General features: G+C 41.6%; 1 protein-coding gene across 2 annotated transcripts in view; it reads right to left on the minus strand.

Annotated features, from left to right (window-relative positions):
- Positions 1-8,950: 8,950 nt before the first annotated feature.
- vps53 (VPS53 subunit of GARP complex) overlaps positions 8,951-19,986 on the minus strand; it is a 184,054-nt gene continuing 173,018 nt past the window's right edge. For both annotated transcript variants that reach the window (XM_052035456.1, XM_052035457.1), the window contains 2 exons: positions 15,326-15,430; positions 8,951-14,247 (listed from right to left, as the gene is read on the minus strand). In XM_052035456.1, the coding sequence (XP_051891416.1) occupies positions 14,077-14,247; positions 15,326-15,430 (276 nt within the window). In that variant the 3' untranslated portion in view covers positions 8,951-14,076. The remainder of the gene's footprint in view (positions 14,248-15,325; positions 15,431-19,986) is intronic.

Genomic DNA, 19,986 nt, shown 5'->3' on the forward strand with positions numbered 1-19,986 from the left:
CCTGATCCTCTCCCTGAACCCCTCGATATCCTTTGAAAATAGAAATCTGTTCTTCTTAACTACAGTCGGCGACGGCCTTGACTACTCCCTGTGGTAGCAATTTCCACAGGTTCACCAGCCTCTGAATGAAGAATCTTCCCCACATCTCAGTCCTAAATCTCTTGCCTGTAAACCAAGGCTGTGACCTCTCATTCTAGACAGCCCATCCAGGGGAAACACCCTCCCTGCATCCTGCCTGCTTTATCCTGCCAGAATATTGTAAGGGTTCATTAGATCCCCTTTCATCCTTCTAAACTCCAGTGAACACAAGTACTATCAACCTAATCTCCCCTCATATGTCAGTCCTGCCATCCCGGGGATTGGTCTGGGGATGTTCCAATCGTTGCCACTGCAGACACTGCCTGACCAGCTGAGTATTCCCTGCACATTCCGTTTTTGTGATGTGGTCTGAGTGTTAATTTTGCGAAGGAGTAATTTCCCTGGCCTTCTTCAAAGGCTGCAGAAAAGATTCACGAGGATGTCACCGGGACTGGACGCCTTGAGTCGCAAGGAGAGACAGGACGGGCTGGGACTCTTTCCCCTGGCGTGCAGGATGTTGAGGGGTGACCTCACTGATAAATATATAAACTTGTGAGGGGCACAGATAAGGTGAATGCTCACCATCTTTTTCCCAGTGAAGGGAAGTTTAAAACTACACGGCATTGGTTTAAGGTGGGAGGGGAAAGATTTAAAAGGAACTTCAGGGGCAACTTTTTCACATAGAGGGTATATGGAATGAGCTGTCACAGGGAGGTGGTAGAGGCAGGTACATGGATAGAAAAGGTTTGGAGGGATATGGGCCAAATGGGACTAGCTCAGGTCGAAATCTTGGTCGGCATGGACGAGTTGGGCTGAAGGGCCTGTTTCTGTGCTGTGTAACTCTATGATTCTGTGCTCTGAGTTCTTCTATGCCTATCCAAGACAGCAAGTTGTTGAATGCCTCATGCATAAAGTGATGCCTCTAACCGTGCAGTGTTAGCTGAGGATTTTGTGCGCCTGATGAGTGGTAGTGTGCATGGTGTTTGCTGTAGCGGTGTAATGAGATAGGTGTCTAATCAGGCAATGTTCCAGAAGCGTCAAAAGCAGACTTGGCAAGGGCCCTAAAATTCTGCTCAGGAACGCCACAATTATTCTCAAATTTCACCTTAACCCAAGACAGTATTTGCGCACAAAAGGCCATGATAAACAGCAAACCTCAATCATTTTTTAATTATCGTACTGGCGTTTTAAGAAGTATTTGTGAGGGAGGTTCCTTTTTTGATTTATAATTTGCCCACAAGTTGCTCTGCAAGGAAATGTTTTAAACAGATAGCTGCCTGCTGCCACCCAACCCAAACCCAATTACTTTCAACTTAAATTAAAAGGGACTGAAGCTGGCACCAGAGCGGGACATCGACAAGCACATGCAGGCATGTTCTGCCATCTGGCACAATAACATTTTAATTGTCTTCATCTGGAAAGCCATACAATTAGTAGAGCACTGACGTTGACAGGTCAGAACACATTGCCGTGCATGAAAGTAGATCAATGAGCCTTTCTGAGGTTAGTGCTCACCAGCTCAACTAGAATTTATGTTTTCCACATCCTCCCTATCTGCTGGATTCCCTTCAACCCAGATTACCACCACTGCTCCTGGGAGACTAACGAACACTTTATTGCAACATATTTGGGGCTGATCCATGGCTGAGGAAGATGGTTTGGAATATGGATCAATTATCCAGCAGATTTAATACATTCAAGATAAAGAAAATACATTGAACATAGAACAGTACAGCACAGAACAGGCCCTTTGGCCCACAATGTTGTGCTGACATAGCTGTTCCCTCCTACCTACAGAATGCCCAAAAGACTTCTTCATGTGGTCTAAATGGAGTTTAATCTCACATCCACGTGGAACATTTATCATCTTGTTTAACCAACAAAGTTTAAAAGCAGGAGAGAGAAAGCAGCAAACTACAAACTGATTGACGTAACATCAGTAGCAGGGAAAGAAACTAGAGTCTATTATAAAGACTGTGATAACAGGAGACTCAGAAATTACAAATGGGATTAGACAAAGTCAGCATGGATTTACCGAAGGAAAATCGCTTTTGGCAAGCCATCATGATTGTCAGGACGTAACTGGTAGAAAAAGTACAGAAGAACTAGTGGATATGGTATATTTGGACTTTGAGAAGGTCTTTGATAAAGTCCATACAGGATTGAGGCTAATACACTGGCATACACTGAAAGTTAGTTGATGTTAGGAATAGATGGATCTTTATCGAGCAGGCAGTGAGCAGTGGGATACCACAGCTATTCACAATATGCACCGATGATTTGAATGAAGGAATGGAATGTAATATTTCTCAATTTTCAGATGACTTGAAACAGGTTGGGATTGTGAGGATGTGAAAAACCCCAAGGCAATTCGGATAAGCTGAGTGAGTCGGCAAGTGTATGGCAGATGCAGACAGGGTAAGTGTGATGTTTTCCACTTTGATAGAAAAATACAGAAAGTCAGAGTATTATTTAAACAGCGAGAGGTTGGGAAACGATGTACAAAGGGACTCTGGTTGTTCTTGTGCACCAGTCACTGAAAAGTAACATGCAAATGCAACAAGCAATTATGAAGGTAGGTGGTATGTTGGCCATAATTGCAGGAGGTGTCAAGTACAAGGAAAGCTCTGTAATTATTACAATTATACAGGGCCTTGGGAAGACCATGCCTGGAATATGTGTGCAGTTTTGGTCTCCTTAATTAAGAAAGGATTAATTCCCACAGAGGGGGTACAGTTCAGCAGACTAATTCCTCGGATGGTGGGATTGTCATTTGAGGAGAGATTGGGTCAACTAGGGCCGCATTTGCAAGAATGAGAGGAGACCTCATTGAAATGTACAACATCTTGGCAGGGCTCTCAACAGACTGGATGCTGGGAGGATGTTGGCCCTGAGCTAAGAAATCTCAAACCAGGAATCAGTGCCAGGATATGGGGTGAGACAGGACTGAGATGAGCAATTCCGTAACTCGTTGGATGGTGAGCCTGGAGTTCTCTAAACCTAGATGGCTGCAGAGCCCAAGCTGCCAAATATATTTAAGACAGATAGATATCTGGACACAAAGTGCATCAAGGGACATGGAGTCAGACAGGGAATATAGTATTGAGGTAGATCAGCCATGATCAAACTGAATGGTGGAGCAGACTTGAAGGATCGAATGGCCTATTTTTCTGCTCCTATTTTTCTGTTTCGTTCAATATCTCACAAAGCATAAATCAGAATATCACAGAATCAGTCAATGAAGGGTTCGGGGGGAAAAGGCAGATAGGTGCGGCTGAGCCCACGACCAGATCAGCCATGATCTTATTGAATGGCGGAGCAGGCTCGATGGGCCAGATAGCCTACTCCTGCTCCTATTTCTTATGTTCTTAATCACAGACATTTATGGCACAGAAGGAGTCTATTTGGCCCACTGAATCCAGACTGGCCAACAAAATGCATCCAGTCCAACATCACTTCCCACCACTCAGTCCTTGAGTTGGGTACATTAACTTCAACGACAAGTACTTGTTAATTGGCCAAGGGGGTTATGCCTCATTGGCCTTTTCTGGAAGTGAGTTGGGAGAAAATAAATTACTAAGTGAGTTATTTTCCCCCAACTACTCTCTCGTCCTTCCACCATTAACCTTAAATATGCTCCCCAGTCATTATCCTCTCTGCTCAAGGAATCCGGAAGTCCTCTCCACACTGCATCAGCCTCTCATCAATTTATCCTGACCTGAAACCTGCCTAACTCTGGTCCTGTGAAATTGGCCAAGGTAGTCTCTTTCTCAGTGCAATCCTACCAGATTCCCCATGTCAAAGAGCTGATGAAACCTGGGTCTAGTTTGCTGGCTTAATGTGTGTATTGGGGACATCCCACTGTTAACAGACTCTTGAATGAACTCTTGATCTCCCAATCTACCTCATCATGGCTCTTGCACTTTATTTGTCTACCTACACTGCATGTTCTCTGTAACTGCAACACTATGTTCTGTTTTCTTTTTACTCCCTCGATGTATGGCACGATCTGTCTGGATAGCTTTTCACTGCATCTCGGTACCTGTGACAATAATAAACTAATTCCAATTCCAATGACCTATGTTGGATAGATTTTGATTGCATTTGTTTTATGCATTGAAATTTATGATCTGTGAATTCAGTTTTTCCATATCTTGCGATCAGTCAAATTTCAATAACTTTACATGTTATTGGTTTGGAAAAAAATATGAATGCAAAAATACATCTATTCTGAATAAGATGGTAGATGATATCTGGCGAGAGGTAAATAATAAAATCGTCAGATGTAGCCAAGTCTTTTGCAACTTCTGTTCACCATTGTCACTGCTGCAGAACTGGCTGCAGTTTTCAGCCAAGGATCTGGGGCGTTGTCAGAGAAATTGCCAACAATATTAAACCACAGCAAGTTGGAGAAATCTTAGTGCCATTAAGGTGTTGTTTAACAGAAAGCAGGTCATCAGGAAGTACAACTCTTTGCTGTTGTTTCACAGAGTATCACCTGGTGTCAGATTCACCCAAAGAGAAGGAGGGACACCTCCAGTATTTTTTAAAACAGGCCATAATGACTTTCTTTGTTGCTTGGAGAGGTGACAGGAGAAGGACCCTGTGGAGTCAGATGAAGTATCAGTTCAGACTTACCCCATTAGTCAGAGTCGAGTTTATTGTCATCTGCACAAGTACATGTCTGCACAGGTGCAATGAAAAACTTACTTGCAGCAGCATCACAGGCACATAGCATCAGGTGAACAACATTCACAAGAAAAAAAACATAAATTAAAAATAAATTATATAAAGTATATAAGAAAGAATGCAGTTAGAACAAAGAATACAAAGTCCATTGTAGTGCAAAGTGCTCATAGTGTTGCTATACTGAGGTAGTGATTAGGGTTGTGCAGGTTGATTCAAGAACCAAATGGTTGAAGGGAAGTAGCTGTTCTTGAACCTGGTGGTGTGGGACTTCAGGCTTCAATACCTCCTGCCTGATGGTAGCTGCGAGAAGATGGCATGGCCTGGGAAGTGGGGATCTTAGATGATAGATGTTGCCTTCTTGAGGCAGCGCCTCATGTAGATACTACCGATGGTGGGGAGGGATGTGCCTAAAATGTATTGGTATATTATTGTCACTTGTACCGAGGTACAGTGAAAAACTCGTCCTGCATACTGTTTGTACAGATCAATCCATTACACAGTGCATTGAGCTAGTTCAGGGTAAAAACAACAACAGAGTACAGAGTAAAGTGTCACAGCTACAGGGAAGTGCATTGCAGGTAGACAATAAGGTGCAAGGTCATAACAAGGTAGATTGCGAGGTCAAGAGTCCATCTCATCGTATAAGGGAACCATGCAATAATCTTATCACCGTGGGATAGAAGCCGCCCTTGAGCCTGGTGGTACGTGCCCTCAGGCTCCTGTATCTTCTGCCCGATGGGAGAGGACAGAGAATGTCCGGGGTGGGTGGGGTCTTTGATTATGCTGGCTGCTTCACCAAGGCAGCAAGGGGTATAGACAGAGTCCATGGAGGGGAGGCTGGTTTCCGTGATGCGCTGGGCTGTGTCCACAACTCTCTGCAGTTTCTTGCGGTCTTGGGCAGAGCAGTTGCCGTACCAAGCATGATGTATCCAGATAGGATGCTTTCTACGGTGCATCGATAAAAGTTGGAGAGCGTCAATGGGGATATGCCAAATTTCTTTCGCTTCCTGAGGAACTAGAGGCGCTGTTGAGCTTTCTCGGCCATGGCTTCTACATGGTTGGACCAGGACAGGCTATTGGTGATGTTCACTACTAGGAACTTGAAGCTCTCAACCGTCTTGACCTCAGCACCATTGACATAGACAAGTGCATGTACACCGCCCCCTTTCCTGAAGTCAATGACCAGCTCTTTTGTTTTGCTGACATTGAGGGAAAGGTTGTTGTCATCACTAAGCTCTCTAAATCCTTCCTGTACTCCGACGCATCATTATTTGAGACACGGCCGACTGCGGTGGTATCATCTACTACTCTCCTACTCCCACTACTCTCTGCAGTTTCTTACATCCCTGCACATTCGAATTGCCATAACAGACCGTGATGCTATCAGTCAGGAACTATGGGTGAATGACGGAATCTCCTTACCATTCTCTAACGGGATGGATGGTGAGGCAAGAGAATAAAAGGAAAGTAACAACAGTGCTACAACTACAGGATAGCACGGTGGGATGAAATATTGCCCAGCACCGGAGTCCAGCTGCTCAATAATGTAACACGTCTCATTACCTATAACACTGCAGAAGTATGGTTGGTTTCTGTGGTAAGGTAACCCTCTTGCCTACTTTCCACTGCACCTGATGACAGCACTGCCCAGGTAACATTTTACTACCTTACCAAAGCTAGCACCTAGTACATCCAGACTTTGTCTTTAGGCAGGAGAAACAAAGGACTGCAGATGCTGGAATCTAGATGAAAAACACGATGACGCTGGAGGAACTCGGCAGGCCGGGCAGCATCCATGGAGAAAAGCAGGCGGTCAATGTTTCGGGTCAGGACCCTTCTTCAGGACTGAAGATAGGAAAAGGGGAAGCCCAATATAATGGAGAGAAAAGCAGAGCAGTGATAGGTGGACAAAAGAGGGGAGGCGGGGTGGGCACAAGGTGGTGATAGGTAGATGCGGGTAAGAGATAGTGATAGGCAGGTGCGGGGGAGGCTGAGTTCCTCCAGTATTTTTCATTGGTCTTTAGGCAGCTTGCTTCGATTGTAATCAGTCTCAAGAACCAATGCTTATCCTAGTAGACCTCAACACAGTCTCCTCCAGGATAAACCCAGCATAAACAAGGCAGAAAAGGCAAGATGTCTTTGGTGCCCTTCACTAGGCTGAATTCGAGGGTAGGAAAACAAGAAAGGCATCTTTACATTGTGCTCCTGAAATTTTTAATATGCTTGTTACATCCCATGTTATTCCAGCTTTAAATTTAGACTGTATCTCATTGTTGAGCCTTAACCCAGACAGTACTGCTAACTGTTGAGTAAATATAGCTCAAGTGAACGTTTGCTGCTGGGGCCAAACTTACAAAAGGAATTCTTTTCTCAGTTTGTAGCCATTTGTGGCTCTGCTACATTCATTTGGAAAACCAATCTTTTCTCTCCCTCTAATATTCAATTGGTTATGTAAACGTAGAGGTATTTTAACCAGATCAGGTCGCAATAAGTTAACTTTCAGTGACCAGGTGCTAGGATTTATTTTCAGTTTAGAGTGAACTGAATCATAATAAGGACATCCAGTTAGGTAACAGAAAGATTTTGATTTATCTTAAAATATTTCAGATTTTCTGCAACTGGAGTAAAAACAGAAAATAATGAAAATACCCAGTAGCCCTGAGAGAGAAACAGAGTTAATGAAAGGTCACTGACCCAAAACATTAAATTACCTTCTGTTTTTACCATAATTTAGCTTGCACCCTTGATCTCCTGAGGTCAGCCCAAAACATTTTTTGCCAATGAAATATTTGTTGAATCATAACCAGAACATGCTGGAGGTCCTCAGCAGTTCTGGACCATCTTGGGAATGTTTCTCTGTCCACAGAACTTTTTTGTAATTTATTCATTGTTTTTGGATTCTGGGTATTGCTGACAAGGCCACAATTTATTGCCCATCTCTTCCTGCTATGAATAGCTAGCCAGGCCAATTCAGAGAGTATTCAGTAGGGAGTCACATACAGGCCTGACTAGAGCAGCGTGGCTGATTCCTTCCTTGAAGTATGTCAGTGAAGCAGATGGGTTTTTATAACAATCCAGTGGCTTTGTGGTCATCATTACCAATGCCTGGTTTTTCTTAAATTCCAGATTATTAATTGAATTTAAATTCCACAGTAGCCATGGTGAGGTTTGAACTCAAGTCTCTAGATTTTCAGTCAAGGCCTTTGGGTCACTAATCTGGTTAGTTAACTGCTGTGCCACTACTGTACCCTGAACTGCTGAGTATCTCCAGCATTTTCTGCTTATGATTCAGATTTCTAACATCCATAGTATTTTGCTTCTGAGGTCACAGGTTGCTGTGGCTTTGAGATAGCAGCTCTACTAGCCAAGTCCCTGTGCGGGCTGATGTCTAAATAGCTCAGGCAGATACAGATGCTCCTCTGGTTTCTGCCAGATGATCATTACCAGACTTTATTCTTCCTGCCTCTAAGCAGTATTTGATGAACATTCCTAGTAGTGTGCACTGTGAAGTCTCTCATTTAACCTTCTTCCTAAAAGCCCTCTCACTCATTAAACTCAGTAATAATGAAGGACAGTGGCTGTCCAAATCCAAATGGTGTGAGATGTGGAGGGAAACTGGAAGATGGTGAATCCATGGCTACACCATGTTAGACTCGACTATTTCCAGCATTTTCTATTTCTATTTCAGATTTGCAACACCTGCAGTTTTTACTTTTGGATGCTGTTAGAATGTTTTAATCTGGGTATATACAGAAGAAATTTTTCATGAGGTGCCCACTTACACAAAGAAATATGTGGAACATATCTTGATTGTCTGTAGTGCGACCGAATTTTAGCAGAATGGAAAAAGTGCATTCAAACCTTTTAAAGCACTTTGTCACTGTACAGCCATCTTTAGCCGATCGCTCAACACTCCAATTACACTTCTACAAACTGGCCACCCACCCGGTGTTGAAATGTGCCTCGAGTTGCTGGTTTCAAGTGTCACCAGCCAAGACCAGAAATTCATCATAAAAAGGGAAAACAAGTGTGTTTCACTGTCCAGCTTTTTACCACAGTTAAACCATGCATACATTAAATGAAATGGAGACATAATATACAATAATGAAAGCATGGTCACAATAAAGTAGCAAGAAAATGTGAGTCGTGTCCTTTTTTTGTTGAAAATGTATTTAATGCCCTTGCTAAGATGCAGACCATCTACAAGACACTATTACAGTAGGTTTAGTTTCAGAAAGGTTTACTTTTATCTTTGAAAACAAGAATGTATCTCTACAGTGCAGGTCAGTAAATGGAAATAAATACACATCCTCTCCCCAGTTCTGACTTGTAGCTTTTGTATAAAGGTGCAACATTTCTGCAAGCTAAGATGCTTTTTTTTCCCCTCAAACCTCCTTTTCTCATGAGAGGCAGGTAGTTGGTAAGGAACAGCTCAACTGGTGGCAGAAGCTCTCTGGCAGCTCACTCATGACCACTTGCAAATCTCAGCAATGGGAGGCTCCTTAAAGTTTGAATGTATGCTGTCATAAAAACACACACACACCAATCTAAAGCAATCAGGAATCTCTGATTTTCCTGCTATTCCTTCCAGGTTCAGACCCAGTAACACCCAAGTACTGCCCTGGTTCAAGTAAATATACACTGATTAAGATCAAATCCCACGTCCTTTGGTAATGTTCCCAAAGTCTTCCTAACAAACGGTAGTGATTTTACATTCAGGTCTAAGTCTCCTAAGATTAGGCCACTTTGTTGAGCCAACAAGCTGAGTAAGGGAATCAGTCAGATATAACAAAATGCATCTATTTTTGATTCAGAACTGCTCATATGACCTAACAAGATACGATGAGGGTTGTAATTGACTTCAGAAGAATGTTGAAATGGTTATCAAATAATTAAAATGCACATCCATGATTCCATGTGGTCTTAATCACATTGAACTGTTTGATTGATGCTTCCCCCAAGCCCAAAAAGTCAACAGCCTTGAAATTACAGAGCTATAGCAGCTGAACCCTTTCACACAACTGACATTTACATGGAATTTTAAGAGACATTGACTTAATTAAAATGAAAGTGTAACACTATTCTTAAAGTAACAAGAGAATTTCAAGGAGAGGGTCAAGTATTTTGTACCTAAGAAAACTTCAAAGTAATCGTGTTTTGTGGCAGTAGCAGTGTTACCAGCAATTGGCTCTTAAACAGCGAATACAAAAGTGCTCTACACATACAGGTTGCAACGGTGAGCTGTTTAATTAAGTCGATTTACATTTCATATCTGTTTGTTTAATATTAAAAATTGGTTATGATCAGTTAATTAATCCAATTCTAAGTGTCACACTGAGACAAGTAAACACTTACAAATGTGATAGATATGTGCCTAAAGGTCAGCATAATGCATTAATGAGGAAACAGCTCCAATTGTGCATTTATTTACCAAAATTACACAATAGGGTCATTACAACATTACGCAGGATTCAAACTGGTGACTATTCTGAAATTATGGAATTGCAATTGTACAATCCCACAATGAAACTGGACAGTTATCAGAAATACATAATCAAGAAAATTTACATCCTGAAATCAGGTACATGAAGGTTCTTTGGAAGAACCCAGCCTTAAATAAACACAATAAATATAAATGCCAGGGAAGATTTTCGAAACAGGGAATTCTGCTCAATAGGCTTTTCATTGAGCATAGTGCACACCAATATGCACATGCTGCTTCCAGTTACGGACAGAGTAAAAGATAGTTCAGATGAAGCCAGCCTCTTCCAGCATCAGCATTTTTGTACATTGAATATAGACAATCTTCACCACTTTTTTTTCGTGTTATGATTTTCAAGGCCATTTTTTGCCAGAAGTTGAGCAAACATAGCAAAACTAAGGTTATTGTATTCAAGCCTATGGCCTCCACTTCAGCCTTGCTGAAGATAGATCTTGGACATCCCTTCTCTCTGTAAAATAACTGGATGATAGTAGGTTTCTTCACAAATACCAGTTGGTCATTAGTTTAACTTCACTGTGTTTCCTTAAGTTAGAGACAAGCCTGTTATTCTTCCCCAAATAATTCATCCTTATAGTGGCATTGAAAAATACATTGAAAGCTACATTCAGGAAACGGGCCTTCATTTGCAGAACTCATTTGTAACACCTTTCATGATACCTCAAAGACCTTCCAGCTATGATGTATATTCACTGAATTTACTTCAGCCCATTATCACAACTGTTGACATTTTTGTTGAATGATGGGATACTAAAATACTGTTGCAAGACTTTATCCTGACGCAGAATTAGGTAGAAATTTAGATTTCCTGATTGGAAACCCATTCCTGGGCCATGCTGAACCTGTGGGATGATCACAGTTGGCTTCAGGACTCTGGATTGGTGTGGGCAGAGGGGTTGGAGAAGGAACAATCCCAGAAGTTTCTATTTCTGATTGATATCCAGCTGCCCCTGTTGTTTTGTATCTCCAGTCGTTAGCTGCACATAAGATGAGGATAGACTGTGCTCGACTGTGAGAGTAATAGAACAAACTGCCAATACACACTAAACAGGGCTCAAGAGCCAGCAAGCGGGATGTCTTTAGGAGAGGAAAATAGAACAGTGGCCCTGATTTGATACCTGACAGGAACTCTGGGATTGAATGCTGAGGCCCTGAAGTTGCTGTCTGCTGTTTGTGGTGTTTTTCAAGAATGCACATTCTTGGACTCCTAGTGGAGTCCAGTGCTGAAGCACGAAGCCGCAGCAATCACCCAGCCCTTACTCTGGGGAATCTGCCTGAACTTGGCTAGAAACTGCGTCTTCATTCACACAGAGAGGAACCGCTGCACGGGACAAAGGCACATTTTATTTAATTTACATTTTTGCTGAATTGTTTTAGTTTACTTAGATGTTTTAAATTAGTTTTTTTAAAAAGTGTTAGAGTTTATACAAGTGTTTCAATTTTTAGATTTTTATTAACTTATCATTGTTAATACCGTCAATTTTTTTTGATGATCTTTAAAGGGTTCAGAAACCCTCAGCTTAAGGTGAGACTTAGTGGCAGGCAAAGATTTTTTTTAGCTGTTTTGTGAATGGCCCTCCACACGTGAAGGGATTTACCTGCACAAGGTTCTATGGACTGAGGATCGAGCCGATTTAGGGTGCACAGGTGTATGCTGGGGAATTGTAGTAGGTAAGCTCAGACATTCTTTGCATGTCAGCAGCTAGTGCAGACAGCTCACTGCTGATTGTAATATCAAGGTTGATAATAACAAGGTATTTGCCTTTGCTCTTGTGCTTAAAGATGACTATGTTTTTTTATTAGCTTATATTATCGAGCTTTAGAATTTTTTAAATCTGAGATTTAACTCCCAAGTTTGCTGCATGAACTGACATGATTTGCTTAACAAAACAGTTATGCATGTATTCACAAGAATCAGCTCGATAACTCAAAGTTGTTGTTGTAATAAACTTGAATTAAGCTCTCTAAAAGTGGGAATATAGAGCTAACACTGAGTTATCAACTCAATTCCCATGAAGCAGCTTTGAATGGGTAGCTTCTACATGCTGGCACAGGTAAATCTATTCCAACAATGTTACAGTGCTTTTATGAATTCTGAGGGCCACAGTGGTATTTTTACACCAAAGTCAGAAAGGACACCCCAGTGGTTTCAAAACCAAACACAAGACCCTATTCTGTTACGCCAGAGCGTTGTCCTGCTGGGAAGATCTGACCCACCGGAATTCAGATTTTACCATGAGAGTGTGTGTGTGTGGTGCAAGGGGAGTAGAATACATGACAGCAATTGAAAAAATAGATTGCTGAGAGAAATTTTAAATGATCCCATTATTTGAGGAGTGCATCAATGTGCCCTTAGGTCAAACCAAGAATGGGTTATAGGCACATAACATATTTCCAGCATGCTTCAACCTAGTTGAAGCAGCATTCACGATGCAAAGGTGCATTTGTTCTCCCACATTAGGCATTTCATTAATTTCTCTTTGAATTTTCCAAAGTTGTTGGGCAGTTTCGGCTGGAGACCCTGCCTACTGGAAACGTAGCTGAGTTTGCTCAATTTCATCTCTCACTCCTTAAGTCACTGAGGACTTTCGTAACGACACAAAACCAAGGACCAGAGGGGAAATAATAGTGATTTTACTCTTTCATAAAATAGTTGGTGTTAATGGGGATTTATGAGTTAGATCATTGATCTGTAATCTAACCCTCTAATCTTCTCCCAAGATCAATGCTGGATGGGATTTCACAATGTTTTATTGATGCTCCAATAATAACTGCTCAAAGCAGAAACTAAGAAATGCCTAATCAAGTTTTCAGCTGCCTATTCCACTTTAGTTCATTTAAAGGATATTAAGAGTTCCTTAACTCTTCCCTAGTTTAACAAAAGGAGTTTAAAATTCTTCTCATTATTTTGTGTTATTTGCAGACACACCGAGTCCTTGACTACTGGCCTCAGCGAGTGGAAGCCACAGAGACAGTTTGCACTCTTAACATTAACAGTTAACACACTCAAAGTCGTAGTAATGTTCTGAAGGATTTTGGATTGTTTTACAGAAAATAAACTCCAGGATGTGACAGAATGTCAAAATTCAACACATTAAATGTATAACCTTTTCACTGAAGAAAGTAAAATTGTGTCATTGACTGGACAGTGGAACTAATTGGATTTCATCACCTTAGTGATTAGCATTAAGTGTTTCTTCACAATTTCCATCTGGTGACGTCTGCCACCATAACAGGATCTTTGCAATTCCAACAGAACGCGTCTATGTGAAGTTCTAAAGAGTGGTGGGCACTGCAGTTACTGCTTCGGGTAACTGCTGGGTGATTACTTCCCTGCTAAGAAGTATTCCTATGTATTGATGTTTAGAATACCTCCTGCCTTGAACTGTTGTACAACTGTAGCTGCATGTCTGAATTCTAAGGGGCACACAACTATTTTTTTGTGCAAAATGCCAGTAATAGAATAAAATCTTATGTGAAATTTTCTAACTGTGGCTTTATATACATTTCATGGTGGAGTGTGAGCTTCCCTTGTAACGACAGAGTTTAAAAATGCTCATGGGAGCTCAGCTTTTCAACTCCAAACCAGGTTACAAGAACATAAATTAGTCATTAAGCTCTGGATTTATCTCTGGGCGCCGGAGGTTGTCACAACTGGAGAAGTGACCGCAGTTGCAAGTGTGAATTCGTATCTGCAGGAACGTGGGGGGAGGAAATAAGCAGGACGGTTGCTGATCCAAGGGAAGAACGGGAAGGGGAAGAGGACCACTGCCAGGGGTTTACTGGGCCACCTCGCTGTTGTGCTTTGCTTACAGTCTCTTTTTAATGAGTTTCTCCAGTTTACGGATCCTGGAAGATTCCTGTTCAGGGGACGGGGCGGACAGTGCAGTCGTTAGAGTGTTCTCTCCGCCTGATGGAGGGGTCGGTAGTCTCTGACGGAACAGTTCCAGCATGCTGCTCTGTTCACTCCGCTTCAAGCCCTGCAATCCAGAAAGCAGACATTGCCATCAACATGGGTGCTGCTCATGATTTACAGCTACGCTTCTCTCAAACTGATGCCCAGAATTTACCAAGACGTTTAGTAGTTGAAGCAAGTAGCTGAGATGCGTCCGAAAGGAAGCTAGGTAAAAACATGAGGGGTAAAGGAATGGAGGATTATGCTGACAGGGTTAGAAAATAGAGGGGGGGGGAAGGGGGGAGAGGGGAGAATATAAACATCAGTCATGAGAAAAGCTCTCTCTCTGTGCTGTGCATTCCATGTAATTATTCTGCACCCAGTTTAAACCTGCTAGTTATCTCTGTCCCAGGGAATGCAACTGCAAAGCTATAATATCTCACTCCCAGATCTACAGTTCGGTGATTGTCAATGTGTAAAATTCTAATCTGATTTTCAATTGCTTCTGATCTTTGTGCTTCAAAAGTAGCTTCTTCAAAAATCCACACGTAATACATCGGACCGGAGGAGTGTGTGATTGGTGGTGTGGTAGTCCAAGAAACTTCTCACTGATGCCCCCTTTGGAGGATTTGCCATGGGGCAGCACTGAAAAGACGGTATGTGATGGTGAGGACACTGAAACCACCGAGTCCTCAGCATTCTCTGTCACCTTCCTTCGCACCGCCTCACTGAGGCAGCACTCCAGCTCTCTCATCGCCTTGCCACGAACTGCGGTGGTTCCTCATCTTGTGATTATTGTTGCCTACTCCGAGGACTAGATTTCGTGCTTTTCAGTGGCATCTCCTATTTCATCAGCTCCATTGGGGATCCAAAGCCTTGGCATCTGGGTTGCATATCTAGCATCACAACCATGCCCAGTTTGGTGGACTGAACCTCTGGCCGGGGAACTCCAGTACCACGCACGGCATTACATTGAAACAGAAGCACCTTGTGATTGACCAGCACTTACACTTGGGTGGTTTCAGACCAAAGAACCACGTCAACCATCAATCAATTTCATTTTTCTAGATGCTAGCTGACTAACTGTCAATTTCTAGGATGCCTGACAACTCTTTTCATTTCAATATCACAGGATAAACCAAGGTTAATACAGTAGACCTCACCTTCATGTCGAGAACTTTCTGGAATGTGTCCGTGCTGCAGTCTGCCAGAAGTTTGATGTAGTTATCTACAAACACCACGGATGCTTCATGGGGAGCCATTACCACCTGCAAAATGAAGATAAATTAAAATATTTGAAATATGATTAGTTAGAATTTGGCTGTGCATTTTGACTAGTTAAAATACCAAAATATGTGAGTTAACAAAAGACATTATGTCTCAAAAAAACTTTACACACAATGTCAAAATTATTCCTTTAAGAGAATCCAATTTCTTAAGTTCAATGTGTACAAGGCAAGATCCCACAAGTAACACTGAAATCATTGGTGAGTTAATGTTTTGTAGTGTTAGTTGAAGATGAACTGCTGGAAGCTCTATTCATCTTTTGATCAGTACAATGAAATCTCCTACACTCACCTATAGCAAGGGGACATGGCACAGGATCTCGGTCAAATGCCTGATCTGAGGGAGTACAATGTTTCCTTAATTCCTCAATATGCATCCGGTTCCTGATGGTCAACTCGCATCCCACCCACCTGCTACACCACACCCCTACCATTATCCTGCTGCCATTTGCTCAAATTTTTCATCGTTGGCATTCCTCCTTCACTCAGGAGGACAGAGTTTGGAGTGAATCTAGATTTCTCTGTTTACTTTGTCTTTACCCTGAGATTTTCTACGAAAACAATGAGTGTTTTCATCAGTTTCATCTTCAAACTATGGACGTATTCCATTGTTCTACAATATGCTGTGAAGACCTGACAAGAAGGGTAACCTGGAAGTCATTGCATTTGATCTTTGCACCGTCTTAGTGTTGTATGGATTCTGCAGTGTGACATGAAGGACGACTGCAAGTGCTTACAATTTTTAAGGTCAGACTCTCACTCCCAGAGGAACTGGAGTAGCAATGGTCAATGATGAATGGTTACTGTCTTTTTCCTAGGGTAGGGGAGTCTAGAACTGAAGGGTATTGGCTTAAGTGAGGGGGGAAAGGCCTAAAAGGGATCTGAGGGGCAACGTTTCAACACAGAGGGTGGTGGGTACGTGGAACGAGCTGCCAGAGGAAGTGGTAGAGGCAGGTACAACTACAATGTTTAAAACACATTTAGAGAGGTACATGGATAGGGAAGATTTAGAGAGATATGAGCCAAATGCAGGCAAATGAGACTAGCTCAGGTAGACAACTTGGTCGGCATGGATGAGTTGGGCCAAAGGGCCTGTTTCTGTGCTGTATAACTCTATGACTCTAATGGGTTCACCAGTTTTTGAAGAGAGAACAATATACATGAAACTTCTCTTTTCAGATGCAGTCAGACCTGTATCACTTTGTTTTTATTTGATTGTGGCAATTATTCTCAAGGCAGTTTTACACCATCCATAAATATCTCTCATTAACAAGATCAATCCTCTTCAAACATGTGGCACTTTAATGTGTGTAACTAGAAGTAGTGCAGACGTCCTCTTACGAAGTTGGCAAATTGTATTTCATAACAATTTAAAGGATTCAATGGATCCACCATCCAGGGCAATAGAGAGGCAAACTGTGACACTTCCAACATCAGATACTGGGAAAAACTTGCTCACGTGCTACCAGTATCAACAATACAAGGCTTCCCTGCGGAAAGTCAAACTGCCTCTGCTCGGTTCCTTCTCATAGCAATCTGGCCGAAATTAGGAATTTAATGGAGTGCAGACCGGCCCACAGAGGATGGCCAATAATAGAATTTATTTTGCAGCTGGGGCTTTCCCAGCTCTACACTAAAATAATCCCTTGATCTGTTCAAAGTAAAGTCCTCCATTTGAAGGGATCCAAAAAGCAGCATCCCGGGTAACATAAAACAAGAAATGCATTTATTGCACTTTGAGAACCAGCACAATGGTTGGTGTTCAGTGAAGGATAAAAACACACTCATTTTTAGAATGAGGATAATGAATATGGAATATGGTTGAGATCGTTTGCCAATTAGGTAAAGCTGTGTTTAATTGGACCTGTTTTCTTTAGGGCAACTGCTTCGGTACTGTGGGGAAGCAGAGCAGGTAGGCAGTTATAATAGCTTATAAACTCCTGGGATCAATTAGAGAGCCAATTACAGCTGTTTCTGACTCAATCTGCAAATTGTAGGAACAGGAAGAGGCTATTCAGCCCCTCGAGCCTGTTGTGCCTTTCAGTTAGATCATGGTTGATTCACTATTGTTGTGCAACCCTTAATTCCCCTAACAAAAATCCATAAGAATATTATGTTAAATTGCTGACTTCCTTTTCTTTAAAAAGAACAACTCGTTTATATTTACAGCAAAATTCAAAGTACTCTTATCTGAAAGGGTCAATACAGAACCTAAAAACAGCTAATCCCTGCTGTTGATTTCACTTTATTAAGGGCAAGAAAAATGAGTAATGAAATTGGATTTTGAGGACTAGCACCAGTGAAGAAAAAGAAAAACAATTAAAAACCGCAAAACTTTAAAACGAGAATAATGATCATCCTGAGTGTATGCTGCTCACAAGTCGCTCATTTATGGACATTTCCTCATGGATACACTGTACTTGGGAATTTGGTTGTCACAGTTTATTACAAGTATTACTATGATAGAAATCTTGTAGGACTATATGTGGGAGCCAATAAGATAAATAACAAACAAAAGGTTTATCAGGTCTGTGATCACTTTGCTCGCAGTAAGTTACATATGTGTGCAAGAGCATTATGCTATAAAAACCATCTTAGTTCTGATATAAAGTTTAATAGCATTAAGAAAACACAGGATGAAGTCAATCAGATGCAAGTTATAGACTGGAAAATGTTTATTAATCTGAAGATCTTGGTTAATAACAGGCTGTACTACTTTCTTTAGGATGGAATAATGTCTGTAACATATGTCAGTACTAGATTGTCCTATAGATATATAAGTTGTCTAGAACAATGGTCTCCTGTTTTGACAGTCCAAAGTCAGCCTTGTACAAAATTTACTACATCGTTGACAAACCCAGCATTTATTTCCTGTCCCTAACTGCCCTTGGAAGGTGGCAGTGAGCAGCCCAAGTCCATCTGGTGGTCAAGGTACTCCCACTGTGCTGTTGGGGAGGGAGTTCCAGGACTTAGACCCAGTGACGATGAAGCAACCATTATGCGTTTCCAGGTCAGGATGGTGTGGTAGTATTACCATGCACCTTCTTCGTGGTAGAGATTGTAGATTTGGAAGGTTAAGGAAGATCTGTGTTAGGATTATAGAAATGTAGGCACAGAAGTATGTGCTGGTCAAAACAGACAAATGAACTTAATCCCACTTTCCAGCTCATTTTTTTTTGTAAGGTACAACCCCTCAAGTGCTCATCCAGGTGTTTTTTTTAAAAATGTGCTGAGGATTTCTGCCTCTACCACCTTTCCAGGCAGCGAGTTCCAGACGCCCACTACTCACTTCCCCTGTAATCCTTCCACCAATTAGCTTAAATTTATGCCTCTAGTTATTGTACTCTCTGCCAAGGGAAACGAGTCCTTCTTGTTCACTTTGTATGGCTTCATGAAACTTCACACTCCTCCATTAAATGTGTTGAGGTAAACAACCCCAGACTAGCCAGTTTCTCCCCACGTCAAGTATTCCTCAGCCCTGGCATCATCCTTGTAAATCACCTCTGTAACTTCTCTAGTACAATCACATTCTTCCTGCAGTGAGGTGATCAGACCTCACACAATACTCTAATTGCAGCCTTAAAAAATGGAGGCTCTAATTGTAGCCTATTGTTTTTACACAGTTCTATCTTGAATTTCCTGCTTTTTATTCTATGCCTCAGCCACAAAAGTCTTCTTAACTGTCTTACCTACCAGCCCTGCTACCTTCAGTGTCCTGTGGACATGCTCTCCAAGACCCCTCTGTTCCTGAGCCCTGCAGGAACCCCCTGCCTTGTGTTCTGAGCACTGAAAACCCTGTCATGCATAACGTTTTCCTACAGATCCAATTTTTAATCCAATTTACCACTTTCCCTTGGATCCCATGGGCTTTTACTTTCTTATTCAATTTATCACATGGGACTTTATTGAATGTCTTGCTAAATATCCATGTTTATTATACTGTTCTACCCACATCAAGCTTTCTTGCAACTATCTTAAAAATTTTCAATTAAACTGGTCACATACAACTTTACCTTATCAAATCCATACTTACCATCTTTGATTTATCTCTTTAAATTCTGATTTATGTTAACTTTCAGAATTCTTCCCAACAATCTGCCCAATACTGACGTTGAATTGACCAGCTTGTAGTTACTTGCCTATGCCTATACCCTTTTTAAACAATGATACAACATTCCTCTGGCACCATGCCTGTAGCTGAAGAAGATTGGTAAATGATAGAACCTATGCTATTTCCTTCCTTGCTCCTATTAAGAACCTGGGATACATTTTATCCCAGCCTCTTAAAAGTTCTCCCTATTGGCAAAAAAAATCAGAAGTGGCAAGCAAGGTATATAAAAAAACACACAAGTATAAATAACAGGCTGCTGCAACTAATGATTAATGGAAAACATCTCACATGCTAGCAGCTGATTCCTTTATTAGGATGATCAGTTCCAAAAGGGGGAATACACTGGCAAATTCACATTGCTCTCCTTTTAGTGATCTGTCTCACTGATATAATATTCTGAAGGTGTCACAACCTTTGCATTATCCAG

Source organism: Pristis pectinata, chromosome 21 (genome assembly GCF_009764475.1).
Source record: "Pristis pectinata isolate sPriPec2 chromosome 21, sPriPec2.1.pri, whole genome shotgun sequence".
Lineage (NCBI taxonomy): Eukaryota > Metazoa > Chordata > Chondrichthyes > Rhinopristiformes > Pristidae > Pristis > Pristis pectinata.